The sequence below is a fragment of the Halyomorpha halys genome, unplaced genomic scaffold (genome assembly GCF_000696795.3).
Source record: "Halyomorpha halys isolate HHAL.00 unplaced genomic scaffold, Hhal_1.1 Scaffold1407.1, whole genome shotgun sequence".
NCBI classification, from domain to species: domain Eukaryota; kingdom Metazoa; phylum Arthropoda; class Insecta; order Hemiptera; family Pentatomidae; genus Halyomorpha; species Halyomorpha halys.
The window spans coordinates 114751-136690 of record NW_027109187.1 but is presented as its reverse complement, the minus strand read 5'-3'; the positions used below and the strand labels follow the sequence as shown (position 1 = coordinate 136690).

Here is a 21940-nt window from a genome sequence, read left to right as displayed (position 1 = left end):
TAAAATTGGCTAATTTTAGTTAATAGTTTTACACTTCCACTATTTGAAAGTATAAAAATGTTTAGTTGTTTACAAACTCACGTTTCATGAAGTTTGAGAGCAGAATTTGAGATTTATCCACTATAACAAAGTAACAAACACAGAGCGAAGTGTATATCGAACTGTACCTGCGGCCATGACACATGAGACTAAGTAAGAATTTAAAAAGTTTTAATATTACTTAATAACTAAAAATATATAAGAAATATTCACTTCTTTTCCGTTGAAATTGTTTCTAGTTGTACCCAAAAAAACTGATACTGCTCCACATTCTGGTGTTTTAACCAATTCCACAACACTTTCTACATCAATTTTACAGCTTACTAGTTCTATGAAATTCATACTTCAACCTGTTAACATACAAAATTTGTTAATCAAATTAGATAATCATTAGAACAATTTAGAATGATACTCTTCATACTTTATTATTAGTTATATATCAAGGATATATAAGGATAGGAAAAGGAGAAATGGATTCATCACATTTTTCCATTAGATTAGAGGTGTTATCAAAGTAGAGGAATAAGTAAATCTGCTCAGAGATATTTGATGCAATAAGGTTCTGGGAAGAGATGATAAATTTGTTATAAGTTATTGCTGGTTGAAGTTAGATGGGATATTTTAATAAGTGTACTGGTGTAATACTAAGTTCATTATGGGACCTGAGGACAAGAATAAAGTTGGAAACAGTGGGTTGTAATGATTTCTTTATATTATCAGAAATGGAGATCTGAGGATTGGATTCATAAAGAAAAATAGTGGAGGGTGGCTGTAAAGGATCTAGGAAAGTTAAGATGGTTTGGACAGGGTTCCTATAGCGATTCAAATTGGAAACGGACTTAGGTGTTAGATTTGTGCTTCTAACCATTCATGGGAGTTTGGTAAACCTTTTTATATGGTTGGTGGAATCTTCATCATGTCTCATTGAATCTTGGAAGTCTTGTCTAGTCTCTCGGGCAAACATGTACACCACTCATCAGAGGCTGCATTACTATTATGGCATTAATGTCTGCCATTAGTAAGGAATGGGTTAAATCAGTAAGTATAACCAGCCTATTCTCATTATTTACAAACACAAGTTTGATTTATCATAAACATTTTCAAACTATTTATACTCTTCTTATATTATTCTTTTTTATCTACTTATTTTCTAGACATACCATTATCATACATGTTCTTCATTCATCGAACAATGTTATTGGTTTAAATCTGATATGTGAAGACAGAATTTAATGAGACCAAATCTTTTTTAACGTTTAAAGCCACTTACCAGTTTCACTAGATCAGAAAACTCTGAAATTTAAAAATAGTTTCTTTATTCATAATGAAGATTAATTATTAACTAGCTAAATCAAACATCTAAGGCTCAAATTCAACTCTAATGAAACAATCTTGCTACTAGGACAACATTGTTACTTAGTAGAATCCTGTCCATACCAGTTGTGGGTTATAACCAGAAATCATAAACTGATTAGTATTTTTGAAAATTTACTTCCCAACCTGAACTGAAAATCATAGCAAGCAGATCAATAGCTTAAATCCAGTCAATGTAGTAATAATATAATAATGATAATGGAGTAGATTATAACCAAAAACTGGTTTGGATGTAATGGTATGTAAATACCACTATCCTAATTAAGGATCTGCAACCAGAGAGTATAATAGAAATGTTGACTTAGTTAATTTCATAAAGTTACCTTAGATATACTAAATTAAATATAAACCAATATTCTCACCTCCACTAATTGGTGGTATGACCGCAATTTCATCTCCTTCCTTCAAAAACAATAATTTCTCACCATCTTTCTCAACATATTCTTGATTAACAGAGAGTAGAATGTTGTTAGAAATACACTGAAGACCGAATTCTTCAACTACTTTGTTTGTCAGATCCAATGTTGTAATAGATGATGGAATAAGTGAATATGTTTCTTTAGTTCCACATAGCTCTGAAGCCTTAGCGAAAAACAATATTTTAACTTTAACAATTTCCATAAAGCCTTAACTTTAAAAATAGTTGGAAATTACATAATCACTACAATGAACTACCAAGGCCTGCTTGCATAACCTAATAGGTTATTTTGTCATAAACTTAAAAATTGCAAAAAGGTTCTTCAAATATTATCCATTTATTCAGTGTTATCTGTTTCTTTACTTTATCAATTCTTGACATCGAGGTTCGCCACTGTCACTACGAGTATAACTAAATATATACTTCACATTATAATTTCAGTTTATTTCCCTTCTCCAATAACCTTCCTTCAAGAAGGGCTTTGGTTCTTCATCTATAATTCCTAAAAGGTGCTCCTATTGAAAAAGTTATACATAAGAAATTAAAGAGCATAACATTTTGCATCTAGTGACCACCATAACTTAATAATTCGGTCAAGTAGTGTGGTCCCAAACTGTAAAGCAAAACACGATTATTATTTTTTCTTGGAGAAGTTTGTCGGGGGGTGCGGTCAGCAAAGAACAACATAAATAAACAAAACCATATTTATTTATTTTATGCCGACGTTTCGACCTGAGTTTCAGGTCTTCATCGGGGGTTGTGGCGTAGAAGGCAGGTTTGTAACTGCTGATTATTTTTTTTATTTCTTCAAAAACTGAGATATAATACTACGTCTGGTGTAAAAAGTATTGGAAGATCATCATATTTTACTTAAAGCTCCATTTAATTTAATAATTTACCATATTTTTTATGTAAGTGTCATGGATGAATTAACAGCAACTAATAGAATGTCCTATTGTACATTGGTAACTTGAAACCTGTTTTGAACAACTTTTGTTTTTAATAATAAAAGTTATGATGAATAATTGAAAAACGATAAGGTTTTTTTTTTTTTTTTCTTACGCCACAGGTTAAAAAAAAATTACGCCATTTTCCCTCTCCCAGCCCAATACAATTTTATTCGTCCTCTTAGTTGGTCCGCATCTCGCTCAACATCCTCCAGACCAACACGATAAGTATAGGAACACATATTTACTGTTTATTATGTTCAGGAATTAGATGGGATTAACACAGGGATTATCAGTGGAATCATGTTATTGATATGCAGGCCAACTTTATCATGTCCGTATTATTACTTATTTTCAATTTGCGAAATACACAAGAGTGAAAATTATAATTAGGCTTCATTATAAGTGTAAAACTTTACGTGAAATTAGTAAAATTGTTAATTTTAGTCACGTTTCGGTCTTCAAAATAAAAAATCGGCATGATTCAAATAAATCCTACGCTGTAATACTTTAAACTGGGCATTTTAAGATTATAAACTTTAATGATAAAAAGACTTTTTGTAGAAAAGTGAGAGCAACTTGCCGTCCAGTATTCAGAGATCATCAGTAGCAGTGTCAGAAACAGAATGATGAGAAAAATCCTCAGAAAAATTGTATTGCATGGACCATCTGTCCTTAAAACTGTTTGGGAAGTTATGCAAACAAAAATATAAATCCTCATTAATAAATAGAAAAAGTATCAAGTCAGCAGCTTCTAGAGTATTTATGAAGAACGGACATTTGTATGAAGGAAAAAAAAACGTAGCTCTTCTGGAGGGTTTCAAAACTGTATATTTATATTTATTGGAAGTTGAGGAAAATACTGCCAAGCCGCACAATGTTATTTGGGGTACACAGGTAGTAACCACCGGGTACTATTCCTGTAGACATTAAGCGGTATGTAAGTCCGGCGAGTAGCTAGAAGCCAGATAAATAAAACACAACATACATTTCCAAAAATTTAGTACTAGAATGTAATGATCCAGCATGTACATTGTTATCCTCTGCCTTCTAAGGCGGAAGCGAGATTTCACACTGAGAACTTTTAATTTTAACCTACTCTTGTCTCTGGGCTATTGAACACCATCGAGAGGTATTAGGTGTAAGAAGTTAGCTTTCAGTGGATCGGAAGATTCTATTACAGAGATATTCTAAGACACTCTGTCTTAGAGTATCTCTCGATCAGTCAAGAGCTTAACTGAGTGCTTCTCACTTTACATATTATTTAAACAGTCACCTGAAGACTTTTCTGCTAATTTTATTTTAACCGACACTTTATTTTGTAAAATTACAGCTTCAGTACAATTATTTGTTGTAGCAGTAGTTGTTTAGTGAAGGGAAACACAAGGAGAAGAGAAAAGCGGTGTAGGTGATTGAGACAGCTGAGTAGGAGTAGTGGAGATAGCAGCCTAATCCTATCAGTCTCCACCCAAACAAACAGGTGTGGCTTTCTTATTGTTATTATTGTTCACATTTTTCTCAATATGGTCAGTTGCAAATTATGCGGAAAAACGGTAAGTCGTGAAGACAAAACTAAATTAGCTTATGTCACGTGCCAACACATATTCCATGCTAAATGCATGAAAATAGATTTTACAGACTCAGAAGGCATAAAAGAGAGCAGTAAAAATGAAAGTGTGCCGATTGCGAATCAGCATCGCGTGCATTGCCAGCCCCTGAGTCTAGTACTATGTTGGACCTACTGAGGGCGCTGACCGATGAAGTTAAAGAAATGAAGTGTATAGATGAACTTCAGGGTATAGATGAACTGAAGGAGATAAAAGAAAATCTGCAGAATCAATCGGAACTATCATTCGAAAAGATGGACACACTACTAAAAATCAAGACACTAGCAGAACAGAAAACATACGTTGAAAAGTTAGCTACCGAAAACAATATGCTAAAAGCAAATATATCAGAGCTCGAAAGTCGACTAAACCATACAGAGCAGGTTTAACTTAAAAATACGATAGAAATGAGGGGAATCCCGGAGAAGCCAGGTGAAACCGTGACAAGTACAATACTTAGCGTTGGAGCGGGTCTGAGCGTCAAGTTGAGTCCAGAAGATCTTGATCACGCCGTGAGACTCAAGCCCTAACAGGAAGGGACCCCAGGTCCGATTATTGCAAGATTCGTCCGTCAAACGGTGAAAGATGAGCTAGTGTGGAAACGAAGAATAAACACAGATTTCTCTACACGCCATCTAGGCTGGAAAGAGAACGACTCACATTGGTTAGCCAGGTAGAAGAAAATGACTGCAAAAATAAAATATGTCTGGTTTAGTGGGGTTAAAATTCGTTGCAGTCAGTCGGATGGATACCCATCAGTAACTATAGGAAAATCAAGTGACCTGAACGTCTTCATCTGAACATTGTATAAAAGTTACCCTGCGTGTACAGTTAATTTATGCTTTCTCGCCAGAAATGTTTTATTATAATTTTCTACCTTTCCTGTTTTTGTTTTGTTTAAATGTAGCTGTTTCTATTTCTTTATTGTTGTATTCTCGCAAGAAATATTTTATTTCATTTTCAATGGTTTTTATTTTTTCATAAATGACATAGAATTTTATTTGATAATTGGCCAATCTCTATTAATTTATCTAAAACAGAGAGATATTTATGTTTTTTTAAGCTATGAATTAATCTGAATTAAATATTCTTTTCGAAACACTAGAAATTTATTTTTTTATTTTAAAGTTTATTTTATGTTTGCTTTTATTTTGTTTGTTTGTTTGCTATATATAAACTTAATATTAAATTGCATAATACACCAATATTATTGTCGCCGGAGATTTTAACGTGAATATGATCTCATAATCTCCTGAAAACCACTCCATAACTGACCTGCTGTTTTCCCTCAATCTTCATCTTGTTCCTTATTCTCCTACCCATCACACCCAATTTTCCGACACCTGATTAGACCTTTACATCTGTGACTCCCCCTTCAAAATCCTGTTTTCTTCTCAACATCCCGTTCCATTTCTCTCATTAGATGATCTGATCCAAATTACATACGACCTACCCGTGAAATCTTTCACCCCCAAAATAGTATCATACCGCAATTTAGACCTTATCACTAATAAATCCCTTCAGCCTGACCTTAATTCTATCTGTAGCGAGAGGGAGCAAGCGTTTCGATCACTACTCACCAGAGCGCTGCACCTCGAGCCTCACCGAAGCTCTCAAATTTACATATTACTTAATTTTGTAAAAACACGTTGTTAGTTTTATATATTAATAATCTCTGTGCATAACACTTAACATGTCAATAGAATGATTAATAAACGAAACCAAAACAATGCACGAACCTATCTCAAGCAGACATGTACCGACCGCTTCTCGGTCACAGCCCCATGGACTAGGCCTATAAATAAGGGACTCTAAATCCCCCAATTTGATCTTAGATCCACATCCTTTCCTGGGTCTAGTCATGGCACAGGTGGCGTATACACTGCTTGAGATAGAGAAGTTCATTGCCAATCTATGCTCGCAAAAGTTGTTATTTCTGTACGCACACCTAAGACGATGGCCAATCTCCTTTCCTTCTCTCCAGCATTCTTAGTCCGTCCACTTCATCTCGGCAACTAAGATTGTAACCTAATCCTTAACGGTCACACTGGTCCGTCCGCTTCATCTCGGCAACTAGAGCTGTACCTAGCCTTATCAGGTTACTGGTCCGTCCGCTTCATCTCGGCAGTTCTAGTCCGTCCGCTTCATCTCGGCAACTAGAACTGTTACTCTACCTCAGACTCTCTCACCTAGACCTCCTCTACCTGCGTCAGTGTCCAGGGCTCATCCTCTGGCACGGCCGTTCCTAACTTATTATGAATACGCCTTGTCGTGGGCCTGCTGTATAGAGATATCAGGCTGGAGAAACCGCCTAAGACCAGACAACCCCGACATATCCAATGGGACATCATATATTCCTATAACTCCATTGACCCTATAGTAACCACCCTGACCTCAAACCTACAATCCACATTAGATATCCTTTAAAAACCAGAACCATACGTCGTCCCACTGCACCTTGGCTGACCTCTGAAATAAAGGAAATGATGAAAAGAAGAGATGTAGCGAGGAGCAAATACCGTCGAACACGTTTACCTGTCGATTACACGTCTTTCAAGATCCTCCAGAATGAAACCCCGCAATCTTGCTAAAGCCACATACTTTCATAATACCCTTTCCAATGCTCCTGATTCCAAATCCAAATGGAAAATACTTCGTAACCAGAATCCAATAATCTCAGTTCACTCCATGTGACTCCAGATGACCTCAATGACCATTTCTTATCCTATGCTCATAATTCTTCTATTTCCGTTATCCAACATCATAATTTCAATCCTGAAGAATTCTTTTTCTCACATCTGTCCTAAATTCCCACACTAATTATTATGGCCCTGATAATATTCCAGTAAAACTAATATAATCCAGCCTCCCTGTCGTTATTCCCGTTCTTTACCACATCTACAACTTTTCATCGCAAAACTCCATTATCCCATCTTCCTGGTAAACTGCCCTTGTCCGACCGTTGAAGAAAATTTCCAACCCTAGCTGCACGACTTCCGTCCTATATCTCTTCTTCTAACCTTTCCAAACCGTTAGAACGCCTTGTCCGAAATCAACTCTCCAACTTCCTAGATGAACATTCTCTTATCAATCCTTTCCAATCTGGCTTTCGATCTGGCTACTCGACGCAATCCGCTCTCCTTAAAATAACCCATGACCTCCAAAACTTCATTGAACACCAAAACCTCACTATCCTCATCCTAGATTTTTCCAAAGCGTTTGACACTGTTGACCATAACATCATCTTTACTAAATTGCGTAATCTTCCTCTATCCAACAGTGCCCTGTGCTGGTTCAAATCTTTTCTCTCAAATCGGTCGCAGTATGTAGTCGTCCCAGATGAAACTCCATCTAAAACCCTCCCCCTTTCCTGTGGTGTTTCTCAAGGCTCTTCTCTATCTCCTACTATGTTTGCTATTTACATTAATGACCTTCCCCTCCAGATCCATCACTCGTAATACCACATCTATGCAGACGATTTCCAAATATACCTGTCCTTCCCGCCTTCTGACCTATTACCAGCCACAGAGAAACTTCAAGAAGATTTGGATGGGATTTGCGAATGGGAAAGAACTAACATGTTGAAGCTAAATGCGGAGAAGACGAAAGCAATCTTAATAGGCTCCAATCATCTCCTTAAAACTGTTCTTATTATTTCAACTCAGTTCCTCTGTCCCATAAAATTTTACACCACCATCAAAAACTGGGAATAACCTTTGATCAAACACTTTCCTGGAAAACTCAAATATCCAATATCTCCCGCCGTACCTTTTCAACTTTAAAACGTTTAAATTACCTCCGCCACCTGTTTCCATTTGAAACTCGTAGGCTCCTAGTCACTTCTCTAATATTTCCCCACTTTGATTATTGCTGTACGGTATATGGGGGCGTATCTGGGGATCTCGAGGCGAAATTAAAACGTTTGATAAATTTCTGTGTACGATTCATCTTCGGGATTCCAAGGGACGCCTCTGTTTTCGGTTTTTATGCAAATTTGAAGAGGCTTTATCCTTTCTACCGTCGTATTTCCTGGCATCCTTCATCTTCCAAGTCATCCAATTCCGCCGTCCTTCATACTTCTCCGAGCTCCTTCAATTTAAATCCTCTATTCGTTCCCACAATACCTGTTCCCGGTCTTCAGATTTATACACAAGGGCCCACCGAACCGCTGCTTTCGATAGATCATTCATTATCCGAGCCTCATCCTTATGGAACTCAATCCCTTCCAACATCCGTCGTTCCAATGCCCTCCCTAACTTTAAGTCCCGCCATTTCAATAATTTCTTATCAATTCAGACCCCATAAAATTGTAAATTAATATAATTGTAAATATGTATGTAAACTATTATATCATTCTTAATTATTTTTACATTGTTTTCTTTTCTCTTTTTTATTTATTAATTTTTTTTATTGTTCAACTGATAAAAGGGAGACAGTAAGTTATAATTATTTTTTATAATGTCTGTTTATATTTATTTATATTTTTGTTTAAGTATCTCTGAGGCTCCTCAGCCCTCATCTGTTGATTTCTCTGTATTATTCTATAGGGAATCATCCCAGAATAAATATTCTAAGTATTATGATTATCTGGTTTTTCTCGCTATTGCGGGTTGAATATCTGAGGTGGGAGATCTAGAAGTCCGACCACCTTCATATTTTGTTTATTTATTTATTTTCTCTTTTCAAATATTTAAAATCTTTCGCCCTATATAATGTGACTGTTCTCCCAAACCATTCACGCCTGCCACTGTCGATTTTGGTACGAGGCCATTGGTGGATATTATGATTGGAGTTGTGGTTACTCCCTCCAAGTGATACAGTTCCTTCAATTCAGTCAACAAATTCCTGATATTTCCTTAGTTTTTCTCCTACAGTAGAGCTTATATTAGGGGTATTCATGATCTTTGGTTTAACATGTTAAAGCGTGTTAAATGGAAAAACTCATGTTAAATCGAAAAAAATTGCCTTCTTTTGCCGTGGTAAAACGAAATAACATTTAACATGGCTGAGAGTCTGTTACTTGGTCTGTTAAATGGAGAATGACGTCACACAATAGACCAGTTGAGATCGCCACCATTTTAGTTGTGACAGCTCAGTTCTTTCGTGTGTTTGTGGTATTCATATCCCTGTTATTAAACCAGAATGGATAATTTTAATGATAAATTTGAGGAAAAAAAACAATGTAATTTCATTCTACTATCTGAAAATTTGTAAACGCTCGCCAGATAAAAATCTCACTATATGAACCATGTAATTATTCTTAGAGGACATATGTCCCAGAATAAAGTTATGTTTTCATTTCATTTCATAAGCTAAACTTTCACACAAATTCCACTTTTCACTCACTCTAGGCATGTTGTAATTAATTACTTAAATCAAAACTGAAGTAAACAATAACATGAGGGTCTGGAAGGAAGGTTATAAATATAAAGGCTTATAAAACAAGTTGCTGAGAAAATCCGCTAGGGGCTCTTATGCATTTAACGTTTAACATGACTTCAAATAGGGCTGCTCACAATCTTATAGTCATAACATTTAACATGGTAAAACATTTAACATTTAACACGGTAAAACATTTAACATTTAACACAACATCATGAATACCCCTATTATTATCATTTGGGATTCCGACATCAATAAGTTCCGCTTTCTTTTTTCTTAGATCAATAAGGAGAATATCTGGTTTATTATGGCGTACTGTATAGTCCGTAATTATTGATTCATCCCAATAGAGTTTGAGAGGACCTTTTTGGAGGAGTTTATTTGGATGGCACTTGTAGTATGGCCTCTTATCTTCAATTAAGTTGTACTTTATCACTAGTGCCTGATTCAAAATTTTAACCACATTGTTGTGCCTCTGTAAATATTCAGTACCATCTAACACTCCACATCCGGATTTATTATAGCGCTACCGAGCATATAATCGAGACTTAAATTCGGCCCATCCTTCTTTGGGAGCAAATAAGTTATACCGTCTGAGAAACCTTCTGATACTAGTTTGAATTTGACCTACTCGATTGTTAGTTATAGAAGTCATCTTTGTCCAATCCTTGTAAACATCTGGACTCTGGATCCATTCTTATATTCAGCGTTCTATCTGAAACCTCGGCATCATTTTCAGTGGCCATTAATCTAGGAGCTTCCTCTTTAGTTGTTAGAGGTCTAAGGAAGTTAGAAACTTTCTTGATAAAATCACTCTAACCTGATCACTTAGCCTCTGCGTGCTTATGTTACGAAATGTAAGTCCTGACTGGGTACGAGCCACAGGTCCTTACGATAGGATTAAGAAGTAGGAAAGAGGGGTGGCTGTCAGGAACCAGCGTGAAATAAGACCTCATCAAATCGTAAAAAAAAAAGGTTGGAAAAATATACTTAATCTTTTGTTTACGTTTATTTATTAAAATAATATATTTACGATTACATACATAAAACTATTAAATTTCTTAGAATACAATCAATAAATAAATATTATACAGTATTTGAACGAGCATGGGCGGTGTTCTCTGGCAGGAAGCAATGAAAATATTAGTTCTACCGGCTGCTCATAGGTAGCGTCGCTACAGTACTCTGTTCCTAGAAGACGGAGTCTAGGATTGATGTCCAGGTTCGGTGGTTATGGTGAAAATCAAACTTTATGTTCACTTTCTCATCCAGAACGAGTTCTGTATGCTTCTTTTTGGGAGGTTGATTCGCCATGGTTTTCACTTGATAGTACCAGTTTCTTTATGATTGAATGCGGTCCTATTTCAGTGAATTTTTCGTTAAATAAAAATGCTGGCTTCAGACGATCTATGTTGGATGTCCTGTCTAGTAGTTTCACAAGGAAGTATTTTTCGTGGCGTTTGAGAGCTTTATGGGCTCCGTAATATGGTGGCACTAGGGGATCGCTTGAGGCAATCCTCTGTACAAAGGCGTTGGTGCACGTTTGAAGTTCATTAAGAATGAAAGTTTTCCTAGGTAATTTACGTTCTTGAGCAGGTCCCAGTTTGGACAAATTGTTTTTTAATTCATCCAGTGTATGTGTTCCTTTCTTTTTTTTCTACAAATTCGCCTGGTAGACGGATAGGACAACCATATGATGCTTCAGCAATACTGGAGGATGTGTCATCACTATTCAAGCAAAGTAGCGATATGTTTAAAATCTTACTTTACGAATACCTCAACTGCATTCAATGCAACGTTCCTTGAACGCGTTGTATTGTAACTAGTACAACTAAAGGCTTGCAAAGCCGAAAGACCTTTCAAAATGACGTTTGAAAGATTTTTTTCTAGAACATTTACCCATATTTTGAAGGGAGCTACTCATTGTTTTAGGGATATGAAAGCGTTATCGACAATTAAAGAACTTAAAGGGTTAGTTTTAATTAATTTACATTTATTTCTTCCTAAAATGTTGATAAAATTATGATACGATCAGTTTTGGAACAATATTAAATTAAAATTTAGTGGTTTCCACTTATGAAATTGATGAAATATTACTTGGAATTTTTAATAGTCCACTGTTACATATGGGGATATTGTCACAACACTTAATGGATTGTGGATTATAATTAATTATGATAAATGTCCCAGAGTTGTAATGTAAGATACTAGTTTGAATTCGACCTACTCCATTGTTAGTTAAAGAAGTCATCCTTGTCCAATGCCTGTAAACATCTACATACTGCTTTTTGTCAGAATTTTTTAAGTATTATACATTTTAACTTTTAACTAGCCATTACTTCAACTATGTTCAAATCAATTACCATTTATATTTTTGGAGTGTATGGGTTGTACTATTTTTTATTTTATTAATTTTTTAAGAATAATAAAGATATTTTTACTAATATAAACTGCCTAACATTTTAAACTTTTATATTCATTCAGTAAACATCTGTTTTTATCCCTCCTATATTTTTATTCTTTAGGATCTTCCACGATTAATTACTATTCCCTCTCCCTCATATTCATATTAGTAAGTTGTTATCAATCGATACTTTAGACAAATGTTTTGGAAAGTTTTCAAGTTCAAAATTTTCATTTTAATTGAAAATCATAAAAGATCCTAAGCTTATTTACCATACATTTTAACTCAGGAATCATTCCCTTAAAACTTCTTTTTTCACACATAACTTAGTCATTTTTATGTTTGGTTACTTTAGGATTGAACCTGTTTCAATGTCATTTAATATTTATGATAAAAGAAGAAAGGAGGAAAATTATATACCTCTTATTATTATGCACGGATTATTTGGTTCTAAAAGCAATTGGAATTCACTTTCTAAAGCTTTAAACGAGCTTTTGTACAGAAAGGTGCGTAGATTTTGTTCTTTTGCCTAAGCTATATGTACCACTTATCACATTGGAGAGTTATTTTCAGTTTCAAGAAATTATTGTTAAAATAAATATTTTATCATTAATGGTTTAGTTAATCATGTTAATGAAATCATATTGCTGTTGGCTGATTTACTCAATTCATTCTAAAGTATTCTGCCACCCTTAATTCCCTGTCATGGGAACTCATAACATAATGGAGCAATTACTATGATGGAAAATCATGACTATATATTATGACAAGATTTCTGAGCTAATTATTTTTTTTTTTATGAGTAACTACCTAATTTTTTTTACCAAGATTATCTATACTTTTTTAGAATTATTAACCACAATAAAAAAAACTAAGGAGTTTATTTAAAATAATCCTGGTTAGATTGAGATGTCAACAAATAAAATTACCAAAATGATGTAATTATGAATTAATAAATAAAATTATCAAGATACAAATTCCATAAGTTTTTACTCAGATGTCTGAAATATTAATTAAAGTAATTAAGTAAAGACCAAGTTATATATATATATAATTAACCTAATAATTAAAAATATAGTTTTTAAACTGTTATAAAATAAATAATAAAAATTGATGAAAATATAGGCTATTGTTTTACTCTCTTCTAACATTGCTATTAAAACCCCAAGAGCAAATTTTGTATCCTAACCAACTTTAGAGATTTATGTAATCATTGATTGATGATAAAGTAATAAATAAAAAAATGTTGCTTAAATATCTGTGTAATGTCAATGTTTGCTAAAATATCTGTGCATTTCAAATCAATTAAATAAAAAATGATGCTCTTTAAATATCATTATATAATTAACAATGAGTTATTGAGGTAAGAAAGAAGAATAATGGGTTAAGCAACTTTTTTTTGTTTTACATGTTAAACAAGTATAATTATTAATTACATTAATGAGATAGATCTTTTTAGTTAAAAGACTAAAACAATTTATATAAATTCAAAACAAAATATTTTATTAGTTTCATCAGAACATAATACAGATATATTTCTTTTAAACATAAGGCAAAAAATGTTTCTTTTATTCAATTCTTCATTCATTTTATGGTGTTGTTTTGCTTACCTGTGTCTGTGTGTACTTTTTAACAATCTTAAAAACAAAAAGTCTTACATTAAGTAATGTTTTTTTAAATTATATTAAATTTATAATGTAATATTTAAAAAAATGTAGGAAAAAAATAATAATAAGAAGATATAAAAATTATGGTTTAAATATTTCTTTAAAAATTCACGTAGGGTGGACATTTTATAGAATCTTGGTAAAAATATAGAAAACCTGTTAATTTACATTGAAGTAGGGAATATTTTCCCAGCTTGACTATGAAGTAGGGAATCTTGGTTGGTGGATCGAGATCCATCATCAGGAAAAAATGTGAATCACTCTCCTAATTGCAGATATAAGTGCAAAGTCATGTCTTTTACTCAATCATGCATGTGACAGTAAGTCCCTCCTCTAAATCCTTATCAGCCTTTGGTGAGTATTGTCTATGTTTTTATTGGTAGCTTATTTATGTTTGAGTTTCATGAAACATTCATGTAGTTGTTTTAACATTAGTACTTTATGTGAACTTGAATTGAATAAGTTGGTACACCGAAGTCAGTAAGATATCATTACTTACTGACTTATGTTTTTTTTATGACTTATGTTCATAATATGTTCGAATTTGAATGGAATAAGTTGGGACATGTAAGTTAGTATATATCTAAGCCATTTTTACTTACATTTGGTGGAGATTTCATAAGGAAACTATTATTGATTGAAAATTTTTTATTTTCTTAATATGAGTCTTTGGTGGGTCTGTAAATTTTGTGTAAAAATTTATATGTTTTTTAGTACATAATTAAACACTTTTGTTGGTTTTTTAGGTAACTACATATTTATGGGTTTTAGTAGATCATAATTAGAGATAGGAATTGAGTGATTAGGTAGGGTATTGTATGTGAAAGAGTAGTGATTTCAGGTTAAAAAGAAGATGCAATGTAATGTATGAGTGATATCCCAAAGAATTCTAGCTTTGTACTATTTCTGTTCTTGTGTTATGGATCAATGTATTGTCAGTCACTCTTTCTTGTTATTTTATGAAATGAGTTGAGTGAAAGAAAGCTGCAGTGATATGTGGTGGTTTTAAATTTATCTTTATATAGTTTTGGTGTCTAGAAATACTTAAATATTGAATGGAACATTTGGTTATCATGAATATTGCATCATTTATGGGTGTGAAATGATTCCAGTAATCTTTTGAAGTGCATCAGCACTATCGACATCATAACCGTGGGCTTTTAGGGTTGTATCGATGATACATCAGAAGGAGTAAATGATTAGAGGGAGGCGATGTTGAATATGTGAGCTGAATTTGAATTCAACATCATGCTATGGTTAAAAGGTAATCAGGAAAAATTTTAGACTTCTTTCTGTCTAATACAATCCAGGATTATTTTCCAGATGGTTCTGATAATTTGTGGTGCTCTAAGAGCCATGATGTATCCTATACTCAAATATGACCAATTTCTCTCTTTTTCTCTGAAAAATGAATCTTGGAATCTTGCAGAACAGTTTTTTATTTGGCTATAATGATCAATGGGCTATTACTACTACAAATTATCACCAATTAAGTGTTTTGGGAACTCAGAAATTGATTGGCATAATCTTTTACCACAATTCATATTTTGAAAAACAAACTAAACGAAAAAAAAATAGATTAAGAATAGCAAAATACTTGTCATTGACTAAACAAACAAACTGTGGTAATTTGTTCTAGTCTAATTATATTCCAAGAATTTTTTTTCAAACAATTTACTATTAATTATTTTATTTTCCAACATTTTTAATCTTCTTAATTTATAATATGATACTATCGTACTGCTCACCACTGTTGAACAGAACACTTGCTCTGGGGACTAAAGTTGACTGCTCTTGACCCTAAAAAAGCAGGCAGGGAGTAGAGGAAATGTTTGGAACTAAAAATAGCCAAGCTATTAATTAATAACCCCTCTACTTCTACTTCCAAGTGGCTGCTAGGCCTAGGTAGAAATTAACTTTTATTATTCATAATACTTCGACTTAAAGAAATAATAGATATTATTACTGGAAGATTATTGATTGACCGTGTGTATAGATGAATGGAATATGGTCCGGGTGCGGTAAAAAAAAACTCAAATAGTAGAATTATACTATTTGAGTTTTTTTTTACCGCACCCGGACCATATTCCATTCATCTAATAGATATTATTACTACTGCTTTCTTATTTATAATCTGATTACTTCAAGGTGGCTAATGAAAAGGAAGAAAATATCACCTGATTTAATTTTCTATTGTTTATCTACCATATTCAGACACAAGGAGCTTCAGTATTATATTCATAAAGCAGCTGAGTTAAAGTGTGCATTAACTGAAGGGTCCAATGACCGCACTTTTATTAATTATTTTAATGATAATAAATTCTAAGAGGGTAATAGTTAGTTGTAGTTCCTGCTACTAAAGTCTATTGTGGTTAAATGTTAAGTGCAGCCATAAGATATATCTCCAATACTTTATTAGAATTCTAAAATTTTCTTGCACATTTCTCACTAATGCATTGCATAGCCCTTTGTGCTAGGAAGTAGGCAAAACATACAGTTGCTGATGGTTAGCATGTCTTGCACATCTGAACATGCATGTTTTCCAAAGTAATTTTGTAAAAAATATGTAACATTGACCCAATATCCTTTGTAAAAAAGCAGCAAGTGTTGGACTTCACTTAGTTCTTACGTTAGAGAGGGGAGTAGAAGCCAGGATAGCATGTGGAAATAGATGTTATTTCTCACTCCAAAGAGTATTAAAGTTTAGAGCTCTCTCTAAAATAATGAAAGTGGTGATCTACAAAACCATTGTAAGGCCAGTGGTTATGTATGGGTCTGAAACATGTCCCTTGACAAGAAAAGCAGAACAGATGCTTAACTTCTGGGAGAGACAAGTATTGAGAATGATATGGGGAGGAGTCTCGGAGAGTAGGATTTGAAGAAGAAGAAGGAATGAGGAGCTGATGTAACTGTTTGGGGAACCCAACATTATGTCATTAGTGAAATGAGTTTGAATAAGATGGTTGGGACATGTAGAGAGGACGCCCGATCAAAGGATACCCAAGAAGATTATCTATTGGAAACCCAGATGAAAAAAAACAAAAATAGGACATCCCTGGATCAGATGGCTGGAGAGAGCAAGAGATTGTAGAGATTGGTTGGCTGTGGTGGAGGAGGTCCGGGTTCTTGTAGGACCATAGTGGCAGAATAATCATGAACTTAAAAATACCAAACAATTTCTTTCAACAATGTCTACCTATAGTGTCACTTTGAAAGACCTACAAAAAAAGAAAATTGAGGGTGTAAAATTGCTTTGGGAAAACTATCCTATAACTTTAGTTTATCCTCCTCAAAACCCTGCAGAGCCATAGTGAGAGAGTTGGAGGTGTTATGTTTCTATATATGTAAAAACACAATTGGTATAAGTATTTATGTAATAATGTGAAGATTTCCTGGCTATAAATAATGTATTTCAGACAGCGTTTTTGTTTTGTTTATTTTTAGATAATTACCGTAGACGCTAGGAATCATGGTGAAAGCCCACACACTGATGAATTTTCTTACTTTCACTTGGCTAAAGACATTCAACATCTGATAAGCTCATTAAGCTTACCAAAAGTACATTTAATGGGGCATAGTATGGGTGGAAGAGCTTCAATGTTGTTCTCACTGCTATACGTAAGCAATAACAATATGATTTTTTTTAATTTATAAAAAATATTCTTTTTATGTAGAGTATCTCTGTGAAAGAGTGGTTTTTTTTTTGTTATTATTCATACAAACTCCAACTCTGAAGAACAAATAGCCTTGTAAAAAAACATTTTATTATTCACTGTTCAAAATATAATTTTAATCTTGTAAAATAATAAATAAAAAAAGATTGATTTGTACAAATAAAATATATAATCAATATAAAAATGTAAATTTATAGTTTAGTTTTCTATAGTGTGAGAAATTAGCAACTGTCTATAAGTGAGTTACCATTCTTTTAACTGAAAATATAAGGTGATCCTTGTACTAAACATCGCTTATTGTTAGTAATCAGTCACCTGTTGCAGTATATGATGGTTTGAGGTTTATCGTTTCCGATCTTACCGGTTGTTGAGAGCTCTACAATTACTTAACCAGCTATTTTTGTCATATCATTAATCTTGGGTGTTTCTGTGTCTTATGATGATTGCTCTACATGGCTCTTACACCTTCTGATTGTTTATCAAATATTTGTTAAAATTTACAGCCAGTGATCGCACTTAACCTTGTTATTATTTGACAGATATTAGATAGCGACCAATAGCTGTTCAATGACCAATAATATTACTCGGGCCATCTTACCTTTCATTGCTGCTATGTTGCAATGTGTTACTTCATTTGCTACCATTTGGTCTATATGATGTACCAATATTTATGCTCCAATATGGAGTCTCTTAAGACAGTCAGAGTTTCTGAGGCTCATTTTAAGTTTTATGATTAGATATGTTTTGACGGGTTATTGAGTAATCATCCCCCCTTGCATTTCAGGATGACAAAATTACTGTTTCCATGCAGGAATCATTTCTATTGCAAGTTCCTGGCAAGTAGAATTGCTTTATGAAGGTACTCTTATGTTAGCTTAAAGGGATGCTGACAATATCAAAGTATCTTAAGCAGGTTTAGAACTATTGATTTTGCCAAAATGTTAATTTTTCCTACATTGATTAAATATACTGCTTTTTAGCAAGACAAGAGGAATTTGATAGTGCTATCATAATTATGAAACAAGGTAGGAAAAAAAGCTAGTGGGCACTATCTAAAATCTGTTAAATAATAACAAGTGTAAATGTGATCACTGGGCTCTAATTTCTAACAAACAACCATAAGTAATCAATCGAGCTCACGTCAACTCTTTGTGCATTGCTACAAGTGAGGACTGATTGAGGGGATTTAGTACAAGTTTCTAGTGTTAAGTCATAATACACATATTGTATACAAACTTAATTATCGTACTGTTTACAATGATAACAAATTAACAAAAATCTTACGTACGGTGGCCACACCATATAAATATTCAATTTACAAACATTTAGAGGACATAATCGGCCACAATTTATTCCACCATATTATTTTGGAAATAATAGTATCATTGAGTTAGGGGCAGAAATATAAGACACGACTAATGTTGGTGAATAAAAAGAATTATACAAAATAATTAATTCAGTTAATTCAAAACTCTTTTATTATCAAGTGAAGCTCATTCGGTAGATTAAAATGTCACCATCTAATATCTATAGTGCACTGAGAAAATTTTTACTCATTGAGAGAGGGGTGGGAAATTAAGAAGCTACTATAGCTTCTAGCCCTTTTCAGGACAAACAAAAAACTATATACTTCATCTGATATATTAGTTGTGCCTGATTAATGGTTATAGAGACCAAAAAATAAACTTGAAAACGCTTAGAGAATTTTCCAGAAAATTAGACATTATTTTGTGTTCTTAAAGAACCATGTATTACTTTGTGAACCAATTCTTCATAATTTTGTTTTGATGTTTACTTTTCTATACTGACATAAATATATTTTTTTAATTATGGAAAAGTATGTTATTTTGTGGAGTAACAACATAAAAAGTGCAATTTAAATGAAGGTGTTAAAAACCATGCCAAATAAAATTTACATATATCAATCAAGATGCTTTAATTTATAAAAATAAATTATTCCTTACTCATTTCAAGCTAGTGAAAAAATAAATAAATACAATTACACACAATTCATGGGTCTAATTATCATCACAAGATGCAAAGGAGTTATTGTGATGCAGTTAGTATCATTTAGTTGATAATTATTATATGGCTCCTAAAACTGTTAAATTTATTGGATTATTTTCACTATCTGGAATATTGAATGTTCTATTTTAAAATAAAATTTTACTGTAGTGTTATAACTTATTATCACTCTTTAAAAATTGTTTTTCAATTATTCTTTGTTCTTTTGACTTGATTCAATTTTATTAGTTCTGTAAGTTTTTTTTTTTTTTTTTTAGCCTGATTATCTAGAAAAACTTATAATAGTTGATATATCACCTATCTCACATAGTTCTAAGATGCAAGGTATGGTCCAATATTTTAAAGCTATGAGGTCTGTTAATTTAGAAGGTGTTAAAACATTGTCTGAAGCAAGAAAAAAAGCTAATGAACAACTAAGTGTATGGGTGCCAGTAAGTATGACTAATATATCTGTAAATACATTACATAAAATACTTGAAACATTCACTATAATGAAGTTTTAAAAAAGTTTGAGGGGTTTAACTTTTCATTTGAATAATCTAATAAGTGTTTTTAAAACTATTTTAACAAAACTAGAGTCCTTTAGAAAACATAAAATGATATCACATTGAGAAATATTGGATGGAAATAATGTTTCATATTCATTCATTGATATTTATTTAAATGATTTTTGAACAGGGTACAGTATATTTGAAATATTTAATTATAACATAAAGAGTTAAAATTTTCATTGAAATAGTAAGATTAATACATCATTACAACCTTTGAATAAATGATAGAAATAAAATTTTGAAAACACTTTCTTGATTTTCACTTTAAATTTTTAAAACCCTAAAGATTCTATAAAAGGGTAACCAATATAAAAAGTTTGTTCAGCAATATTTTATAATATATTAGAGGAAGTGGTGACAATTTTCTTTTTCACATTGTTCTATTAATTTGTAAAGGAACATTAAAAGAAAAGTAACAGGCTTAAAAAATCTTAGTGATACCACTTTAAAATGTTATGGGGTGGTTAATCTTGAGCATTGTACACTTGTAAATGCTAAATGATGCCTGATGTTTTTAATTTGCAAAATGTAATAAATTATATTGTGAATATTTGTAAATTTACTCAAGTTTTTAAATTATTTAACTAAGCATTTTTCAGTTAGTTTACTTTATGGAATATTTTTTTTTTTTTCGTATTCTAGTTATAAGATGTTTAATTCTATTTGTAAGACCCTATGAAGGTCATTTTCAATTCTGCTTTGCTGTTAATTTATATCATCAAGTATTCAAAATACTTCCTTGAATATTAGATTTTCTGATGATACATAGCTTAGCTCCTTCAAAAAATAATAAAATATGGCAAAGACTCTATCGAATTCAGTATTAAAGATTTAAATAAGTTTTAGATAAACATTTTACAAATTAATAATTTGTGGCTTATATTTTAATTCTGACCAAAAAGTTACAGTTCATGATGTTTGATTTTAGGAAGTAGAAGTGAGACAATTTTTGCTCACTAATTTAGTTCAACATAAAGAAGGATATCAATGGAGAGTAAACCTGGATGTGTTAGAAAAAGCATTTCATGAGAAGATCATGGATTTCCCTATTATTCCTAATAGGTTTGAGAAGTCTGTGCTTTTCATCGGAGGTTCTAGATCTGATTTTCTTAAGTAATGATTTTTAAATATTTCTCTTGTTCTTTTTATTTTTTCATTACATTAACATACAGTGCATAACTATTGAATAGGGTTTGAATTTTCATGTTAAGTAAGAGCAAGTTTAGTGACCCCTGATCAACTATATAATTATTATTTTATTTTTTTTGTGGTTAAGATAAATCTATCTATTTTATATGCTTGAACAATTAATTGGTTCTTTAATAATAGTATTAGAATTATTAGTAGTATTAGAAAGATGTATTACTAAAACTAATTTATTATCTTTTACATATCAATCCTGTCTACTTTTTGGTACTACATTTAACCACTCAAGAGTTGATAGTTAAAAACTTCATAAGTGAAGTAAGCTCTAATATTTTTTTACATTTTTTAAAATTCCAAGTCATTGAAAGCTGAAGATGTTTTATTAAAGTATTAAAAAATAATAATAATAATTATTATGGTGTAAAACTTTCAATCAATGTTGCTGGTGAACTATTTATTGAATGAACTGAGCTTTTATGTTACAGAAAAGAAGATCATGGAGATATTCTTCAACTTTTTCCCAAAGCCCGATTCGAGTACCTTGATGCAGGTCATTGGGTTCATGCAGAAAAACCTAAAGAATTCCTACAAATGGTTGCTTCCTTTTTAAAAGAATAGGAATTTTAAAATCTCTTATTTAAATTTTAAGAAATAAGTTACCAATTTCAATAATGGAAGCAATAATAAAGTATATTATTTAAGTGTA

The 21940-nt window shown here is 32.4% G+C and overlaps 2 protein-coding genes across 7 annotated transcripts in view; one reads left to right on the top strand and one right to left on the bottom strand.

The window, feature by feature from the left end:
• Positions 1–2595, bottom strand: part of Mocs2B (Molybdenum cofactor synthesis 2B) — a 17988-nt gene extending 15393 nt beyond the window's left edge. Inside the window, exons 1-4 of one of the 6 annotated variants that reach the window (XM_014434669.3) lie at positions 2068–2520; positions 1776–1995; positions 1310–1332; positions 253–389 (exon numbers count right to left, since the gene is read on the bottom strand). In XM_014434669.3, coding sequence (XP_014290155.1) covers positions 253–381 — 129 coding nt within the window. In that variant the 5' untranslated portion in view covers positions 382–389; positions 1310–1332; positions 1776–1995; positions 2068–2520. Of the gene's footprint in view, positions 1–252; positions 390–1199; positions 1333–1775 lie in introns of those variants that run through there. The other 5 variants (XR_010843421.1, XM_014434668.2, XR_010843420.1 and 2 more) reach the window with 5 other exon arrangements.
• Positions 2596–11579: 8984 nt separating this feature from the next.
• On the top strand, positions 11580–21940 carry LOC106689604 (sn-1-specific diacylglycerol lipase ABHD11). Its single transcript, XM_014434666.3, has 6 exons — positions 11580–11738; positions 12527–12677; positions 17283–17456; positions 19795–19968; positions 21017–21201; positions 21720–21940. Exons 1-6 carry the CDS (start codon positions 11632–11634, stop codon positions 21850–21852), a joined length of 924 nt encoding a protein of 307 aa, XP_014290152.1. The 5' UTR covers positions 11580–11631; the 3' UTR covers positions 21853–21940.

Excerpts from the sequence above, each read along its gene's own strand:
- LOC106689604 (XM_014434666.3), top strand. The coding sequence starts at position 11,632 with ATGACGTTTGAAAGATTTTTTTCTAGAACATTTACCCATATTTTGAAG. Across the intron at positions 17,457-19,794 it reads TGTTGTTCTCACTGCTATAC|CCTGATTATCTAGAAAAACT; the intron begins GTAAGCAATAAC and ends TTTTTTTTTTAG. Across the intron at positions 19,969-21,016 it reads AACTAAGTGTATGGGTGCCA|GAAGTAGAAGTGAGACAATT; the intron begins GTAAGTATGACT and ends GTTTGATTTTAG.